The sequence below is a fragment of the Ixodes scapularis genome, unplaced genomic scaffold, assembly GCF_016920785.2.
Source record: "Ixodes scapularis isolate PalLabHiFi unplaced genomic scaffold, ASM1692078v2 PGA_scaffold4__175_contigs__length_147842914, whole genome shotgun sequence".
In the NCBI taxonomy this organism is placed as follows: Eukaryota; Metazoa; Arthropoda; class Arachnida; order Ixodida; family Ixodidae; genus Ixodes; species Ixodes scapularis.
In genome coordinates, this window is record NW_024609879.1 from 13,189,643 (window position 1) to 13,204,613 (window position 14,971).

Genomic DNA, 14,971 nt, shown 5'->3' on the forward strand with positions numbered 1-14,971 from the left:
TCATTCGGTATTTTATCCGGGCCTGTTAATTTTTTTTTTGTATCTAGTGACAATAGCTTAGCAAATATTCCGGACTGGCTTATCTCTATTTCTGGCGTACTCGTTTCAATATCAGAATGAAAGGCCTCATCGAGATTTTGTACCTCGTGGGCTGAAAAGACTGATTGGAAAAACACGTTAAACCGATCTGCCATTTCTGCACTGTCAGAAATGACCACATCCTTTTCAACAATCTGCTCGATCATTTCCATCTTTCCGCTTAAGAAACGCCAAAAATTTTCAGGGGCAGTTTTTAATCAAAATTTGGGGGTTTTACGTGCCAAACCTACGACGGGCATCTGGCACGCCCCAGCGGAGGACTGGGGATTAATTTCGACCACCTGGGGATCTTTTGACGTGCAACCGAAAGCTCGGTTACACGGCGCCTTCTCCGCAATACAGGGGCAGTTTTTAAAAAGTTGTGAAGAGTCACTGAAAAGAATCTCTCTTTGGCTTGTTTGAGTGATGTTTTTAATTTAATTTTTAGAGCATTTATATGTTCTTTAAAACCTTTTCTGTGTCTTTTGATTTGACGTTTTAGGTGGATAACTTCACGCGTTATCCAGGGATTTGTGCGATATGTCTTTTTAGTTTTATTGGAAACAAAGGAATTAATGCAAAAGGAAGTAGTAGTTTTGAAAAAAATTCCACAGATCATCTACTGTACTTGTAATGCTTAGTTGGTCTAATGTTTCTAAGGATGTCTCTAAGTAATCTATAATACTTGTATCGTCTGCGCGAGTAAAATCTTTAACAATTAGGGGCCTAGCGACCCTGCAATGACCATGTCGTGGTAGTGGAATCGTAAACAAAATCATTTTATGGTCTGAAATTCCTTCTACAATTAAAATCTCGTAATCAGATATGTTTTCTGTAATAAAGACAAGGTCTAATGTTGACTGAGACTGGTCAGTGATTCTAGTGTATTCCATGACTATTTGGGTAAGGTTGTGATTAAACGTTATGTCAGTTATTTTTTTTCCGTTGAGGATATTAATGCCACCAGCCGTCAAAAGAGCCCAATTTACATGGGGCAAATTAAAATCCCCAGTCATGATTACCTTGGTGGTATCATTTACATATTTGCACAAAAACTCATTCAAGCCCTCCAAAAAATCTACTGGTGCGTTTGGCGTTCTATAAACCACTCCAAAAAGGAACGTTCGACTCTAATAAGAAATTATTATTTAATTATTATTAATATTTAATAAGAAATTAGCTTATTAGAGCGCCTTTTCAATTTTTGACGTCCTTGTTGTCTGGAATTTCGTTCCTGGTTTTTTGTTTGTTTCTCAATCACCCTATTTTTAGGGACCTTTAGAAGCCTTCGCTAAAACACGCGTGGCGGTATACAGATGCAGATATACCGAGTGATATGTTTTATTGGAAACAATCTAAAAACAAAGAGTTCTTATCCGCGTTTTCCCGCCGCTAGCTTTGCGGCAGCTGCGCGAGTGGTAACTTTGGTGCACCCTGCGTCTCTCACGAGCTTCGAGTAGATTTAAATTGGCCTGCTTTAGTGGTTTTCGATGATGCTCAGCAAGTTTCTAATTGGAACCATATGTTTGGTTTCAAATATTAAAATTAACAAAAATAATTGTGGGTAACTACTCAACGGACTGTGGCGCTTATCTGATTCTATAATGTCCGCCGACCTCGAAAAACGCTTATCGAAGGCGGTATTCAGCTAGCAGTTCGTACTGTTATTTGAAAATTATATTTTCATTCAAAATATCACCCGGTATATTATATATTTTGGGCCATTAAGCTAGTTTGACCGTGCGGTGCTACTTCAAAGCCAACCACTAAAAATCGTATCCTTCGCTGCTATTAAGGTAAGGCGTGATAGAGTCTAAATATTTCCGTAAAACATCACCCTGTCTTCTTACGCTACAAATATTGCAAAATATCACACGTGCTTTTCTTTTTCTATTTTTTTTTATTTTTTGAACGCAGGGAACGACAGGGCAGCCCAAACCAGCGCGACTGTCTCATTTCAACGTTGTCAACAACGCCAACATTGTGGGCCGCTTTGTTGGATACCATAAACAGGTATCATATTTATTGTTTTTTTACGACTACAACTAGAGCTATTTTAGGCTAACTATTGTATAATATTTTCACATTAAATTTAAAGTACGTAGTCGACGAAGTAACCGATGTCATATGCATCATCTATTGCCGGGTGTTTCATCAACTACTGAAAATCGTTGAACCCCTTCCCCCCTTCCTCCGGTGTAAGATCTCGACGTGACGTAATATTCATTGATTTCGGGAACTCTGTCATCATAACCTGAGGATAGCTGCCATATAAAGGAACATATCGACAACCACTCTTGTATTCCCGCTGGGGATAGAAATAGTATTCGTTTTGTCGTTCACGCAGAAGGAACATTGTTTGCCATCAGTGCAAATGAAGGCATTCCTGATATTTTAGTGGCGACGTTGAAAACGCCTTTCGACAGATGGGTTTCAAGACTACCGTGCACATGGGTATTGATGACATAAACTCATGTGAACCTTACAATATCTTACGTCTGCTGCACCTGCACGTTTGACGCCATGTACCACCACGATGCCACCTGTCAAAAAAGTAATCGAGCTGCTGACTTCGGTTATTGTTTTCTTGTAACGTAATATAAACGTAACGTCCAGTAATACAGCGGATAACAGGGGTCTCCAACTCATTCGTGCGTGGGGGCCTGATACCTTACCCCCGAACGGGCGAGGGAAAACGGGGAGGGGAAGGGGGGAACAATATATATATATATATATATTAAATTTGATGCAAAAAAAAAGACATTTAAACAGATGTCTTTTACGTTGCGACGCAGCCGAATGTCGCAGTGACACCCCGGATGTTCGTTAGGAAGGAACCTTGTGCTTTCTGCTTTTCTGAGGTCACCATTTTGCCATATTTAGCTCTTATTCGCACATACGACAATTTTGGGACCCCGCCTGCTCTTATAAGAAGATTTAAAATACGAACCTACTGGCCTCTTTGAATAGACCGAGAACAAAGCACACCGTCTTTGAACTGTCGCATAATTCTCTATTTTCAACCCAGGTGTAGATAAAATAACTTATATGACAGTTTTTGCTTTCTGGGCGATGTTTATAGCAGCAGTATAAGAAAACAATTGCAATTTAAATGCATTTCCGACCGCTAAAACCCCGAGCTCATAGTTTCATTTGCGACAGTTGTTCCTGCTGAGCAAGAATTTGTCCAGCCCAGGTGCCTCATTGAGCAAAGAGCTCACATTTGTAGCCTAGCAGTTTCAGTGCCACTCCGTCTGATTTACACCAGGACTACCTCCGAAGCAAATATTTAGACGAAATAGGATTTCGGCAAAAAACAAAGAAGCATAGAAGTGCAAAACGTGCAGATACGCTTTATGAGCAGAGCTTCTTTTCCAGAGGAAATGAATTGGCGGTATAAAACTTTTATTTATTGCACATGCGGAGGTCGAGGGATAGGAAGGGAGGCTCGCGGCCATGGGGTGCTTCCGGGCCACATCCCAGAGAGTTGTGGACCGCTTGCGGCCCGCGGGCCCCGTGTTTGGGACCACTGGCGAAGAATGCACAGGGTGAGGCAAGAAGGACTAACACACATGTCACGCCTTGTTAAATTCGATTGCCAATGCGAACGTTTTTTCACCAGAAGTATTATGCTTTTTCTTAGAGCTCGAGACTAACGTCAAGAAATATTAAATATAGAGCAAGAACGGCGACTTATAGATTAAACCCTAGCATAGCGTGAGTGCTTAATTTGGGCTCGTGATAACCGATAGCTCGACAAGCATTCGGCTAGTCGCCCGTGTCCAATCGCGGCAATGACGACAATCGCCGAACCCTACTAATGCTTGGAACTCAACGCGTGTTCTGTGCTTTGCTAACCCCAGCGCGTGGCTATGATCAACATTGTCGGCATATAATTGGCTCTAGACCACGTGGTCGCTTGTTCGGGTTGCGAGTTGAGAGGGTAAACGCCGCTCCTTTCTCTTTAATTCTTACTGCGACGTTTACTGCGTGGGGAGAAAAATTGACGACCGTTTCTTTGTGTCATAAACGCCAGGGATACGTTCTAAGCGGTATTGGCGCAGAGCAGAAAAATTGTCGCACCACCCTTTCAGTATAGTTTTTTTTTCTTTGATTCACTAGTTGACTAGTTCGATGGGGTCTTTAAAGTCACTATAGCCCTTGCAAAGTGAAAACGGCAGGGCGTGGCTTTCAAACGCCTGGTACACGAAGGAGGGCATGCGCCCCATGCCTTCCGTCGTGCTTTCACCGCGCGCTCGAGGTGCGCGAGACGCCGAGGCGTTGTCAAGTGTAGAAGGCTCGCGCTGGAGGCGAGACAAATGAAACTGCTCCATACTGTTCTCACCTTGTCGGAGACTATTGAGAAAGTTGGCGACTTTTGAGACCTAGCCAAGATGTACCATGTTCAATAAAACGACAACAGAAAGTCTGTAGATTCCATTGACAATGGCTTCAGAGAGTCAACTGAACACCTTCAAGCACGAAGTAAACTGGACGTCTCCAGTTTTTCCGATGACACTGCCACCAAAAAGTCAGGAGAAAAAAAAATCTACATAAAGGTAATAGAAAGTCAACAGGTTTAAGGCTGAAGAAAAACATTAAGAAACGTTTTAATACAAAGTGAACAAACGTTATGTTGACCACGTGAAGAGGAATTCAAAGTCGAAAGTAACAAGAGTGAACAAGAAGTCAACGTGTTTTCAATAAATAGTCAAAAGTAATTATTATGGGCATATATATATATATATATATATAAGTGTGTGTGTATGTATGCCCCCAATATATTATTATTTATTAGCCTTAACCTTTGCCAATGTTGTTACATGTTCCGCCTCATCTTAGCTCCCGCTCTTCTGTAGAGTGTTACGCCATGGACGCGCCAGGTTCTGGTATCGAGTCAAATAGAAGAAAAACAAGCAATAAATCGTCAAAGGGGCCTGTCAATCCATCAAAATGTTGAGCTTTCAAGCTTCAAACCTGCACGACGGTACTGAAAAATTTTATGTATATATATATATAGAAACTTTGTCCTCCGCTGATCTATAAAACAGTGCAGAATTTCGGTCTCCGCAATCCGCAAAGATTCACCCCAGATTCCTTGGAGGTTAGGATTTCGATAGCAAAAAAAAAACAACAGTCGACGGAGTGTGAGAACTGAAGGAGCCTTAAGGCCTGGAAACTGATTTTATTATATTTAACACCAGGAGAGCCGCGTTGCCACAAGTAGTGTAAGCTGGGGTAAAATGAGGCGCCGGGCAAAATGCTATCGCATTTTGCCCCGCGTCTTATTTTAGCGCCATCCGTCTCCTAGACAGCAATTGGGGCACGTTTAAACTTCACCGGGCGGTGCCGTGACAACTACAGTTTGCGTGTGTAAAAAATCAAAGTTGTCGCTAAGATTGTTCCCGATATACAAAATGCGGAGTTGAGGTTGCTGTGTTTGTCCCCTCCAAAAAAGAACAAAATTCAGCGCGAAGTTTTTTCTCGATACGAGCATTCAGGTTGGCACCGACTATTCTGCCAAGGTAAGCTTTAATTTCATTGGTATACTTTAATAACTCCTGCGGATCACAGTTGAGAGATCTGTTTTGTTTTTTTTTCTTTTTAATATATTTATTTACATAACGGGATATGGGGGGGGGGGGGGGCGCTGGGCAAATCGCGCGTATTTTGATTGAGTCATGTTATTTTTCCACCCATGTCTAGGATAGTCCGAACGTATAAAAGGAAAACAACTAGGCCTGCCTAGAGCCAAAGGGAAACGAACAAATCTCTTGAATGCTTGAAGCAGCAGCCTCACCACTTCGCACTGCTGGCACAATGTTTGGCGTACCAAAGTGTGCGCTTCAAAGGCGTGCCAAACAATCTTGAAAAATGCAAAAAACAGCGGCTCTACAAAAAAAAAAAAAGAAAAAAGAAGCCTATAAGATTTGAGAGTATTTTTTCTGTAACTAGCGTAGAATAGAAAAAAACTGAACAAGTTCGTCGGAGAGCAGCACTGTTCTAACGTCCTCCTCTTCCACAAGGCAGAGCTGATGTTGGCGAAAGCAACCAAGAACCGGCGCTCCACGCGTCGCAATCCCCCCCTCCCCCCCCCCCCCCACACACACACACTCACAACAAAAAAAAAGAAGAGAAAAGTTAAAAACAAACGTGAAATTGATCCCCCGAAGAAGCACTCAGTGTCCGCGCTTTCTGCAACCGTGCGATGCACACCTCAAGAAACTGGCAGTGCCTGCTACCCAATGAACTGTGAAGAAAAGCACCCACTCATTCATCATGTTTCCAATGCATGAAATGCAAGGAGTAGGCTTAGAAAGAGTGTATAGCAGGTGACACAATGTGTTTCAAGTGTTTTATTGAAAACACTAAAGCACATCTGGTTTTCTATGTGTGGCTCTTTGTGCCCCTGTACATCGTCGCATTTTGCCCCACATGTAGGCGGGCCAAAATGAGACATTGTGTTACATATAGTGTAGTTTTGTTTAATGTTTCGTTTGCTCCTGTTAAGTAATCTTCATTGAGCAGAGGGGCAAGACATCTAAGAATATCCCGATGCTGTGTTTGTTTTAAATAATAAAACAATATTAAAAAAAAGTAAAATATTTTGTCTCATTTTGCCCACATTACCTTAAGCAGTTACTTCCTATTTCGTTAGATGTATGCTTTGTCACGCCGGTTAGGAATAGATAACTCGGGAGGCTAGACAATAGAGAGCTAAGCGTTACCGTTTGTCTCTAATTCACACAAAAAACAAGTAAACTATAATGGTTCTCATATTGGCGCACTGGCTGAGCACACGTATGCTTAGTTCCCGCTTTCCGAACGACGTCGGGGTGCTGATGTTCTGGGGTGGTACTATCAAGGAATAAAGAGACAAACTAATGTAACAGAACGCTCATGTTCTGGTACTTTTCATCCACTGTTACTAGCTGCAAACACTGCGCAATCTAGAATCGGAGGAACTTGACCTTACTTAAAACTAAGAACAGCAGGAATGGCAAAACGATTTCAAGACATGGGACATTCTTAACACCCAACACAAACTCCCATGATCGGAAACGTTGCGCTTGTGCTGTCCTCTCCTGCCTTGTTTGTTTTGTATTTTGTGTAAATATGTTTATATTATTCAAGCAACTAGGCCGCCAACTTGATTTGTTTCGTTGTTAATGTGCTGAAAATAAATCCTGACATTAAAAAGTTCCTCAAGCGCTTCTACGGAGCTCGTCGTGCTCAGTTAAAAGATTTCCGGCCTGGGGAGCTCCGGATTTAAGTGATAAAAAAAAAATGCCGAGAGTGACGCTTCTCGAATTGAATACACGCAAGGACCCTTTTTCCAATTACAGATAACTAATTTGTTTAAAAATCGGTAAAAAATCGTCACGTCAAGGAAACAAACCTCCTAACGGCGCGTTACAAGAATAGCATAACTAAAGAGTAAATGTTCACAAGCATGCGCAAGTATTTAGTTTCGGAATGTAACCTTTCCTGGAGCTTCATGGTTATGACAAGAACAGGTTTCTTTGCTTTACTTTGCAATTTCAAAAGGTCAAACATACTAGCGCCAGTGTCATACACCTTCTTGCGTTCCTAAGCTTATTCACGATCACTACACTCCTTATGGTTTTAGTAAGCACAACCGCTTTGAAGCCACTTTTTATGTCCGCGAGGCTCAGGAAAATGAAACAGAATAAAGTTTATTCACGTGAAATAGTCGATACGAATTTTGCTGGTTTACGAAAGTACATCCTCTTTGTGCGAAGGGCCTAACAACCAGCAGAGAAGCGTATAGTGCAAAAGAAAAGAAAAATATTAACAGTCCCCAGCAGGTCGTCACTCAAAGGAAAAAAAAAAAACATTACTAAGCTACCAAAAAAAAAACGGTTTTGTGTTTATAGACCGTCATCAGCGCACTGCACCATGTAACGACCAGGTTTAGATTATAAAAAGAAACATAATCGGTGCAAAGAAATTTAAAAAAGAAAACGAACTATAAAATAATTAGTCAAACTGTGCAAAATTAAAGTAGTATTTTTTTAATTGCCTCGTAAAAAGAAGGAATGTTCTTGTTTGCAGCGTGAAATCTTCTGCCTGAACGGACAGCTGATCTACGGATTCGGCAGAACGCTGGGCGTCTTGACTGCCACGATGTTCGGCTCCACGGTAGTGTTGCCGGGGCCTTTCTTCGAGCCGAAATCGACTATGGAAGCCATCACAAAGCACAGGTGACAAGAAGCGTTCATGAATTCTCTACTCTTCCCCCGCGTACGTTGTTTAGCATTACAAAGGGATGCCCATATTTCGGCATTGTACTTTACGCCAACGGCGCATACTAATTCGTATTCCGTTATGGAGGAATTCGCAGATCAAAACTGGGACAGGTTTATTGCATCCTAGCGTTAGACAGTATCTTCATCAATATTAGTGTAGTTGTTTGAAGTCAGTTAATGTATTGTGCCAGCTGGAAATAAAACGTGAATCAGCTTGTGGTCGAATGCTTTCTTATTCCCTGTAGAAAAAACATATTTGTATCCCCTCGTGAGCTGACTTAGGTATTTTCGATATCATAGGAGATATATAAATAACCCCAGAAAATAAACGGCCTCAAACGCTGCAAGTCAAGGCATAAAAATATTAGTTTCGTATTGTGTTCTTTGTATGCAGTTGTACCAGAACATTTTTTAGACATTTGCACTCTTCTCCCCAACATGCAGCCAGACGGACAGAATCGATCTGAAACACGGCTGTCTAGGAGGCACACTTTTTTTTTTGTTGTTTTTAAAATAAAAAAAGAAGAAAGCATCACGTTTTTTTTTGTTTTTTTTTTTTTTTTAGGAGAAGATCTACAAAAAATCAACTAAGAAAATGCTTCGATTACCAGTTGTGTAATAACTGAGACTACTTTTTTTATACCCGTGGGAAACTTTCCGTGGCATTTTCGACGAGATGAAGTGTGCGCGTGCACAACTTTATTTGGCGTTCACGCACGCACTCCCGTACCTTTGCCTGTATAGCCAAAGAAAGTGTTCAGGAGTACAATCACAAGCTGCCTGTAATCGTAGCCCACCTTTTTTTGGCATTACAGCCACGTGGTGGATGCGAAACAAGGCAAGTTTTCTCCCAGTCAAAAATGTGCTTCATAGGTGTACGGAAACAAAACTTGAAATATTCAAATTTCTTTTTGAAATGAGACAGGTATGACGGAAAATAACCGTAAGTGATAAACGCACGTTTGTGTTTTGAACGACTGGCTATATTTTTCGTTCCAACCGGTGCACTTGAGCAAGCGCTCGGAGAGAAGCGAACCTAGAGCGCGATGCGTCATGGGATATCCAGCGCAAACAAAAACAGGAAGAAAAGATTCCCCGCATTCGTCACGTAGCAAGGCTGGCGTGGTTGTGAGCTTTGCCCTTGGTGGCGTTGTCAGCGTTGTGGTGTTGTCAATGACGTCAGCGCGTTACAACCGAGCCGTTCGAAGCATAGAGTTATTACAATAAACGCTAGAGGCTCAGCTGGTTCTAGTGTGCTGTTGCATTTTGAAGCAGACAGCAAGCAGTCGGAAAAAGCGAGTGCATTTTCTCTCTGCGCTCGATTATAAGAGCAAATATCACGAACAATTTGTACGTACTAGGCACATTGGAACATTTCTCAGTCATAAAGACGAAATAATCAGTCAGTTAGAGTATTTTTATTTGAAATTCGTGGCATGAAAAACGGCGTTAAAACCGCTCCGTAAGTGTATTTATGTGCACTGTCGGACACTGTTAGCGCGAACACGGCGTTGACGCTTTTCAGCATGGGGGATGTACGTGCCAAACGAACGAAATACATGTGGAAAACCAAGAGAGATGGTAAGAACTACGCAGTAACACTGGATAAGTTACTTCTTGTGGGCGCAGAAGATCAATATAAATTGAAAGCCAGGTAATATAGTCAGATTTGCAATAAATAAGTACTGCTTTATTTTTTCTGCTCATGAATATATGCGAAGGTGCTTGTTCTGGTTTCAAATCCTCACCCGCACGCTCCAAATCTTTGCAAATAGGGGGAGCCAGAGAGCAGGTGCCAGATAAAAACTGCCCCTCATAGGAAATAATCAAAAGACACACCTTTCGTAGCTAACGTGCTTTATTTTTTGTGTTCGAATGTTTCTTTAACCGATCGTAAAGATGCACGACGGGGTCATTTTCATCCAGTGACAGGACGCCGAAATGCTAGCAAACCTTGAGCACACTCTACATTCCCTTTGATCGTTAGTTTGCTTAGTATCGTCGCTCGTTTTCACATACCTTCCTCGGAAGAGAGGTTTGGGCCTGAAATAGAGCGAAGTTTAACATCGTTCAGTGGTAAAGAAAAATGCTGTAACTAAAGCAATTACACTTTCACAATACCAATAAAGGTACATTCTAGCCGGTACAACCGAAATGACAAAATTTATTGTTGTGGCGGTCCTGCGAATGAGAAGACGACGAAAAGGAGGACAGGAAGAAGGCGCGAGAAAAAGGACGGATGGTGATGAACGTTGAGCGCCGAACGCTGGGATTTTAAACCGTTTTGATTTTTCAAGTTGCCTTTGTGGCTGGAATATCTGAGAAATGCATCCTTGGACTCGATTTTCTACAGGCGAATTGTTGTTCACTGGATCTCAAGAGTCACACATTGGACGTAAGTGAAGAACACGTCATCTTGTACAGCCAACGAGCAATTTTAGAAAACGGCGGGGGATTCCTTCTATGCTCCAAGTCCACTTTGATTTCTCCACAATGCGAAAACGTTATCTGGGTGACGGACGGCAATAACTGCTCGGATGGTATTGTGGTCGCTGGAAGAGACGCCAGGTGCGATACTATTCCAGGAATCATTATAGCAAGAACGCTAATAGACTTCGGCAACGAAAAGGCTCCTATCCGCATTGCCAACCTAACGGATAAACCTATCCACCTAAAGAAGGGGTGTGGCATTGCGAAGTGGTCTCGTGCTGTGAGCTTTACTCCCCCACGAAAGGATCTTGTCCATATGACACAAGAGGAATTGCCGGCTTCCTTGCTGGATCTAGCAGGCCGCTCCAAATGCCACCTTGATCAAGCACAACAAGCACATCTCCTGAGTTTACTCAACGAATAGAGAGATGTGTTTGCTTCTTCTTTGGAGACCGGACGGACAGGTGTTGCTCAACACCGCATCGATACAGGAAATGCAGCTCCGATTAAGCAACAGCCCTGGCGAATTTCGTTGGCAAAACGTAACGAAGTCGGCCAGATGATCCAAGATATGCAACAACGAGATGTTATTAAGCCTTCATCCAGCCCGTGGGTGTCGCCGGTCGTTTTGGTAAAGAAAAAAGATGGCAGCACGAGGTTCTGCGTTGACTACCGACGATTGAACGATGTCACCAAGAATGACTCCTATCCACTCCCTAGGATTGATGACACATTCGACGCGATTGCGGGGTCTTCCTGGTTTTCCACATTAGACCTCAGGAGTGGATACTGGCAAGTTGAAATGAACCCAAGAGACCGCGAGAAGACGACATTCTCAACTGGAGATAGTCTCCGACAATTCAAAGTAATGCCGTTTGGCCTTTGTAATGCCCCTGCAACGTTTGAGCATCTCATGGACCAGGTCCTAAAGGGCCTGCCGCTGGACGTTTGCTTGGTTTATCTGGACGATATACTTGTGCACGGCAAAACTTTTCAGGGAGCACTTTGTAATTTGTCACTCGTATTTGACCGTCTGAGGGCAAACTTGAACCTAAATGCCAAGAAGTGCGTTCTATTTCAAAAGAGAGTGCATTATCGCGGTCACATCGTCTCTGAACAAGGAATGGAGACGGACCCTGAGAAGACAGAGTGCGTCAGAAACTGGCCTCAACCTCAAAATCAGCGCTACGTTAAAAGCCTCCTTGGACTGTGCACCTACTACCGGCGATTTGTAAAAGGTTTCGCCACAATTGCCAAACCGCTGTACGCTTTATCAGAACAGAATACGGCGTTTGAATGAAGTGTACAAGCACAAGATTCTTTCCTCACACTCAAGAATTCCCTTAGCGCCCCTCCAGATCTTGGATTTGCTCGACCAGTCTGCAAGTTCGCCATCGATACCGACGCGAGTAACGTCGGTTTGGGTGCTGTGTTGTCCCGGATTCATGATGGCTCTGAAAAAGTAAATGCGTACTATAACAAAGTTCTAAACAGGGCAGAACAGAACTACTGCGTTACGAGAAGGGAGCTCTTGGCAGTTGTAAAAGCCGTGACCCATTTCCATCATTACTTGTAAGGCACAAAGTTCCTCTTAAGGACTGATCATGCATCCCTCACTCAATTGCTTTTAAACTTGAAGAACCCGGAAGGCTAAGTAGCTAGGTGGTTAGAGCGGCTGGCACAATACGAGTTCAGGATTGAGCATAGACCGGGCAAGGGACCTGCAAACGCCGACGCACTTTCGCGGCGACCTTGCTTGTCTGGCAACTGTCGCCCATGCCTGAAAAGCGAGCAGCGCTTTCCATTGGACTGCCAACCGTTGTCGTCCTCCCAAACGACTACGTGCCCTGCGATGGTAGAACAGCAGCAAGATGACCAAGACCCGACAATCTGGACTGCATAGTTTCTCCGTGTGCTTCAAGAAAACGACAGCAATTTGCAACCTATTTTGCAGTGGAAGCGGGTGGGAGAAGTACCCAGCTGGAACGTGGTTGCACCATACAACAGCGTCGTGAAAGCATACTGGGCACAATGGGATTCCCCCATTCTACAGGATGGATTGTTGCTGGGAGAGCAAAGACGGAAGAAACAGCACGCTTCAGCTCATTTTACCTCAAGTCCGTGTCGACAGCGTCTTGCGTGAACTTCATGACAGTCCTGCTGGCGGACATCTTGGGATATACAAGACCCTACAACGAGTTCGAGAAAGATTCTATTGGGTTGGATCAACTCGAGATGTGCGCGAATGGTGTAAAAAGTGCGACCACTGTGCGTCGCGTAAAGGACCACCATCACGAAGCCGAGGGAGGATGGTAACCTACAACGTCGGTGTCCCGTTTGAAAGAGTGGCCATTGATGTTGTAGGTCCACTACCGAAAACGACACAAGGAAATCGGTACGTCATAGTGATTGCTGACTACTTTACCAAATGGCCAGAAGCATTTCCAGTACAAACGTACGACGCAGGCACTGTAACCAGGATCATGACGGAAGACACCGTTACAAGATACGGGGTACCACAGGAAATTCATTCTGATCAGGGTCGGACTTTTGAGTCGCAAGTGTTCAACAGCATGTGTGAGACACTCGGAGTTAGGAGGACGAGAACCAGGCCCTTGCATCCTCAGTCGAATGGCATGTTAGAAAGGCTCAACCGCTCACTCAAGCAATACCTTTCGCTCTTCGTTGACGAGCACCAGGACAACCTGGGACACTCTACACTGTAAAAAAAACGAAGTTACCACCATACACCCTTTTGTCCCATATAATACACCCCAAAACTTCATTTCGACGTACAGCGCCCTAAAATCGAACAGGCGGCCCCAAATTTTACGAGGGGCTTGATAACTGTGCGGTATAACTTATTAAATTGCTAAAGTACGTATCAAAGACCAAAGAAAGAAAACACGGAGCGTTTTCAGTAGGGTCAAGAAAACTCCGATAATCTTTTTTGTCTTCAATAATACGTACATTACCTATCTTAATAAGTTGTACCACACGGCTATCAAGCCCCTCGTAAAATTTGGGGCCGCCTGTTCGATTATAGCGCGCTGTACGTCGAATTGAAGTTTTGGGGTGTATTATATGGGACAAAGGGTGTAATAAGACACTCTTTTTTCGGAGAGTGTAATTCCATCCTTCCTAATGTCCTACCGGTCAGCCGTTCATACTGCGACAAGCTTCACGCCAGCGATGTTGTTAATGGGCCGGGAGCTAATTAAGGCTGCCTGCGAACATCACTTTTGGCACGCCAGTGCTTCCATCGCGTGAGACAACACGCAGAGTTCTTTACTCTGACTACTCCCGCTACCTGCGAACGAAACTGATCTGTGTGCACGATTTTGCACGAAAACATTTGCACCTGAGCAGTGGAAGTGCAAGAACCCGCTGCAACCGAAGCTGCTCGGGTCGCATACTCCAGCCTGGAGACAAAGTGTAGTTGCATCAGCCACGCCGCACCAAAGGTAGCTGCCCGAAACTTCAGCGCAATTCGGAAAGCCCCTACGAAGTTGTCAAGCGACTAAACAACGTCGTGTACCGGGATCGGCACCTGATAAGCCGGAAAGTTCACGTAGTTCATTTTGATCGGCTGGTTCCCTACCAACCTGACTGAATATTTTTTTTCACTACCTCAGGACGAGGTTCATGTGTCGTCGGGGGGCAGTGTTGTGGCGGTGCTGCGAATGAGAAGACGACGAAAAGGAGGACAGGAAGAAGTCGCGAGAAAAAGGACGGATAGTGATGAACGCTGAACGCCGAACGCTGGGATTTTAAACCGTCTTGATTTTCCTAACATTATTTATGTTATTTTCCGGCGAAGACACAAAATTCACGCGTGTTTTCCTATAGGAATACACAGGGAGGCTGGAAATGTATACTGCATGCTGTCTGCTCCAATTTGCAACCGGAAGTCCCGTAGACACGAGCGCCAGCTGAACCTCTAGCGTTTATTGAAATAACTTTATGGTTCGAAGTACCCGTGGGGTGACGAGCCTGTGCTGGCCTAAGGAGTACGTAGCTTCCACAACACTGTCAGCTTAGGGCTGAACGGGGTGGGAAAAGCAACTTTTGTCCGAGTTTTGAGCGACGGGCTAATCTTCTAGAGGGAGAATGGCTGTGTCCCATTTGCACGAATGAGGGTCCGAGAAAGAGGGGAGTCCTTCCTTTCCGTCTTCTTGGACTGGTTGGTACAA

The 14,971-nt window shown here is 43.8% G+C and overlaps 1 protein-coding gene across 2 annotated transcripts in view; it reads left to right on the forward strand.

The window, feature by feature from the left end:
* Positions 1-14,971, forward strand: part of LOC115315203 (medium-chain acyl-CoA ligase ACSF2, mitochondrial-like) — a 90,837-nt gene that overhangs the window by 43,672 nt on the left and 32,194 nt on the right. Inside the window, exons 8-9 of one of the 2 annotated variants that reach the window (XM_040210411.1) lie at positions 1,996-2,091; positions 8,155-8,303. In XM_040210411.1, the coding sequence (XP_040066345.1) occupies positions 1,996-2,091; positions 8,155-8,303 (245 nt within the window). The remainder of the gene's footprint in view (positions 1-1,995; positions 2,092-8,154; positions 8,304-14,971) is intronic. The other variant, XM_040210412.1, reaches the window with a different exon arrangement.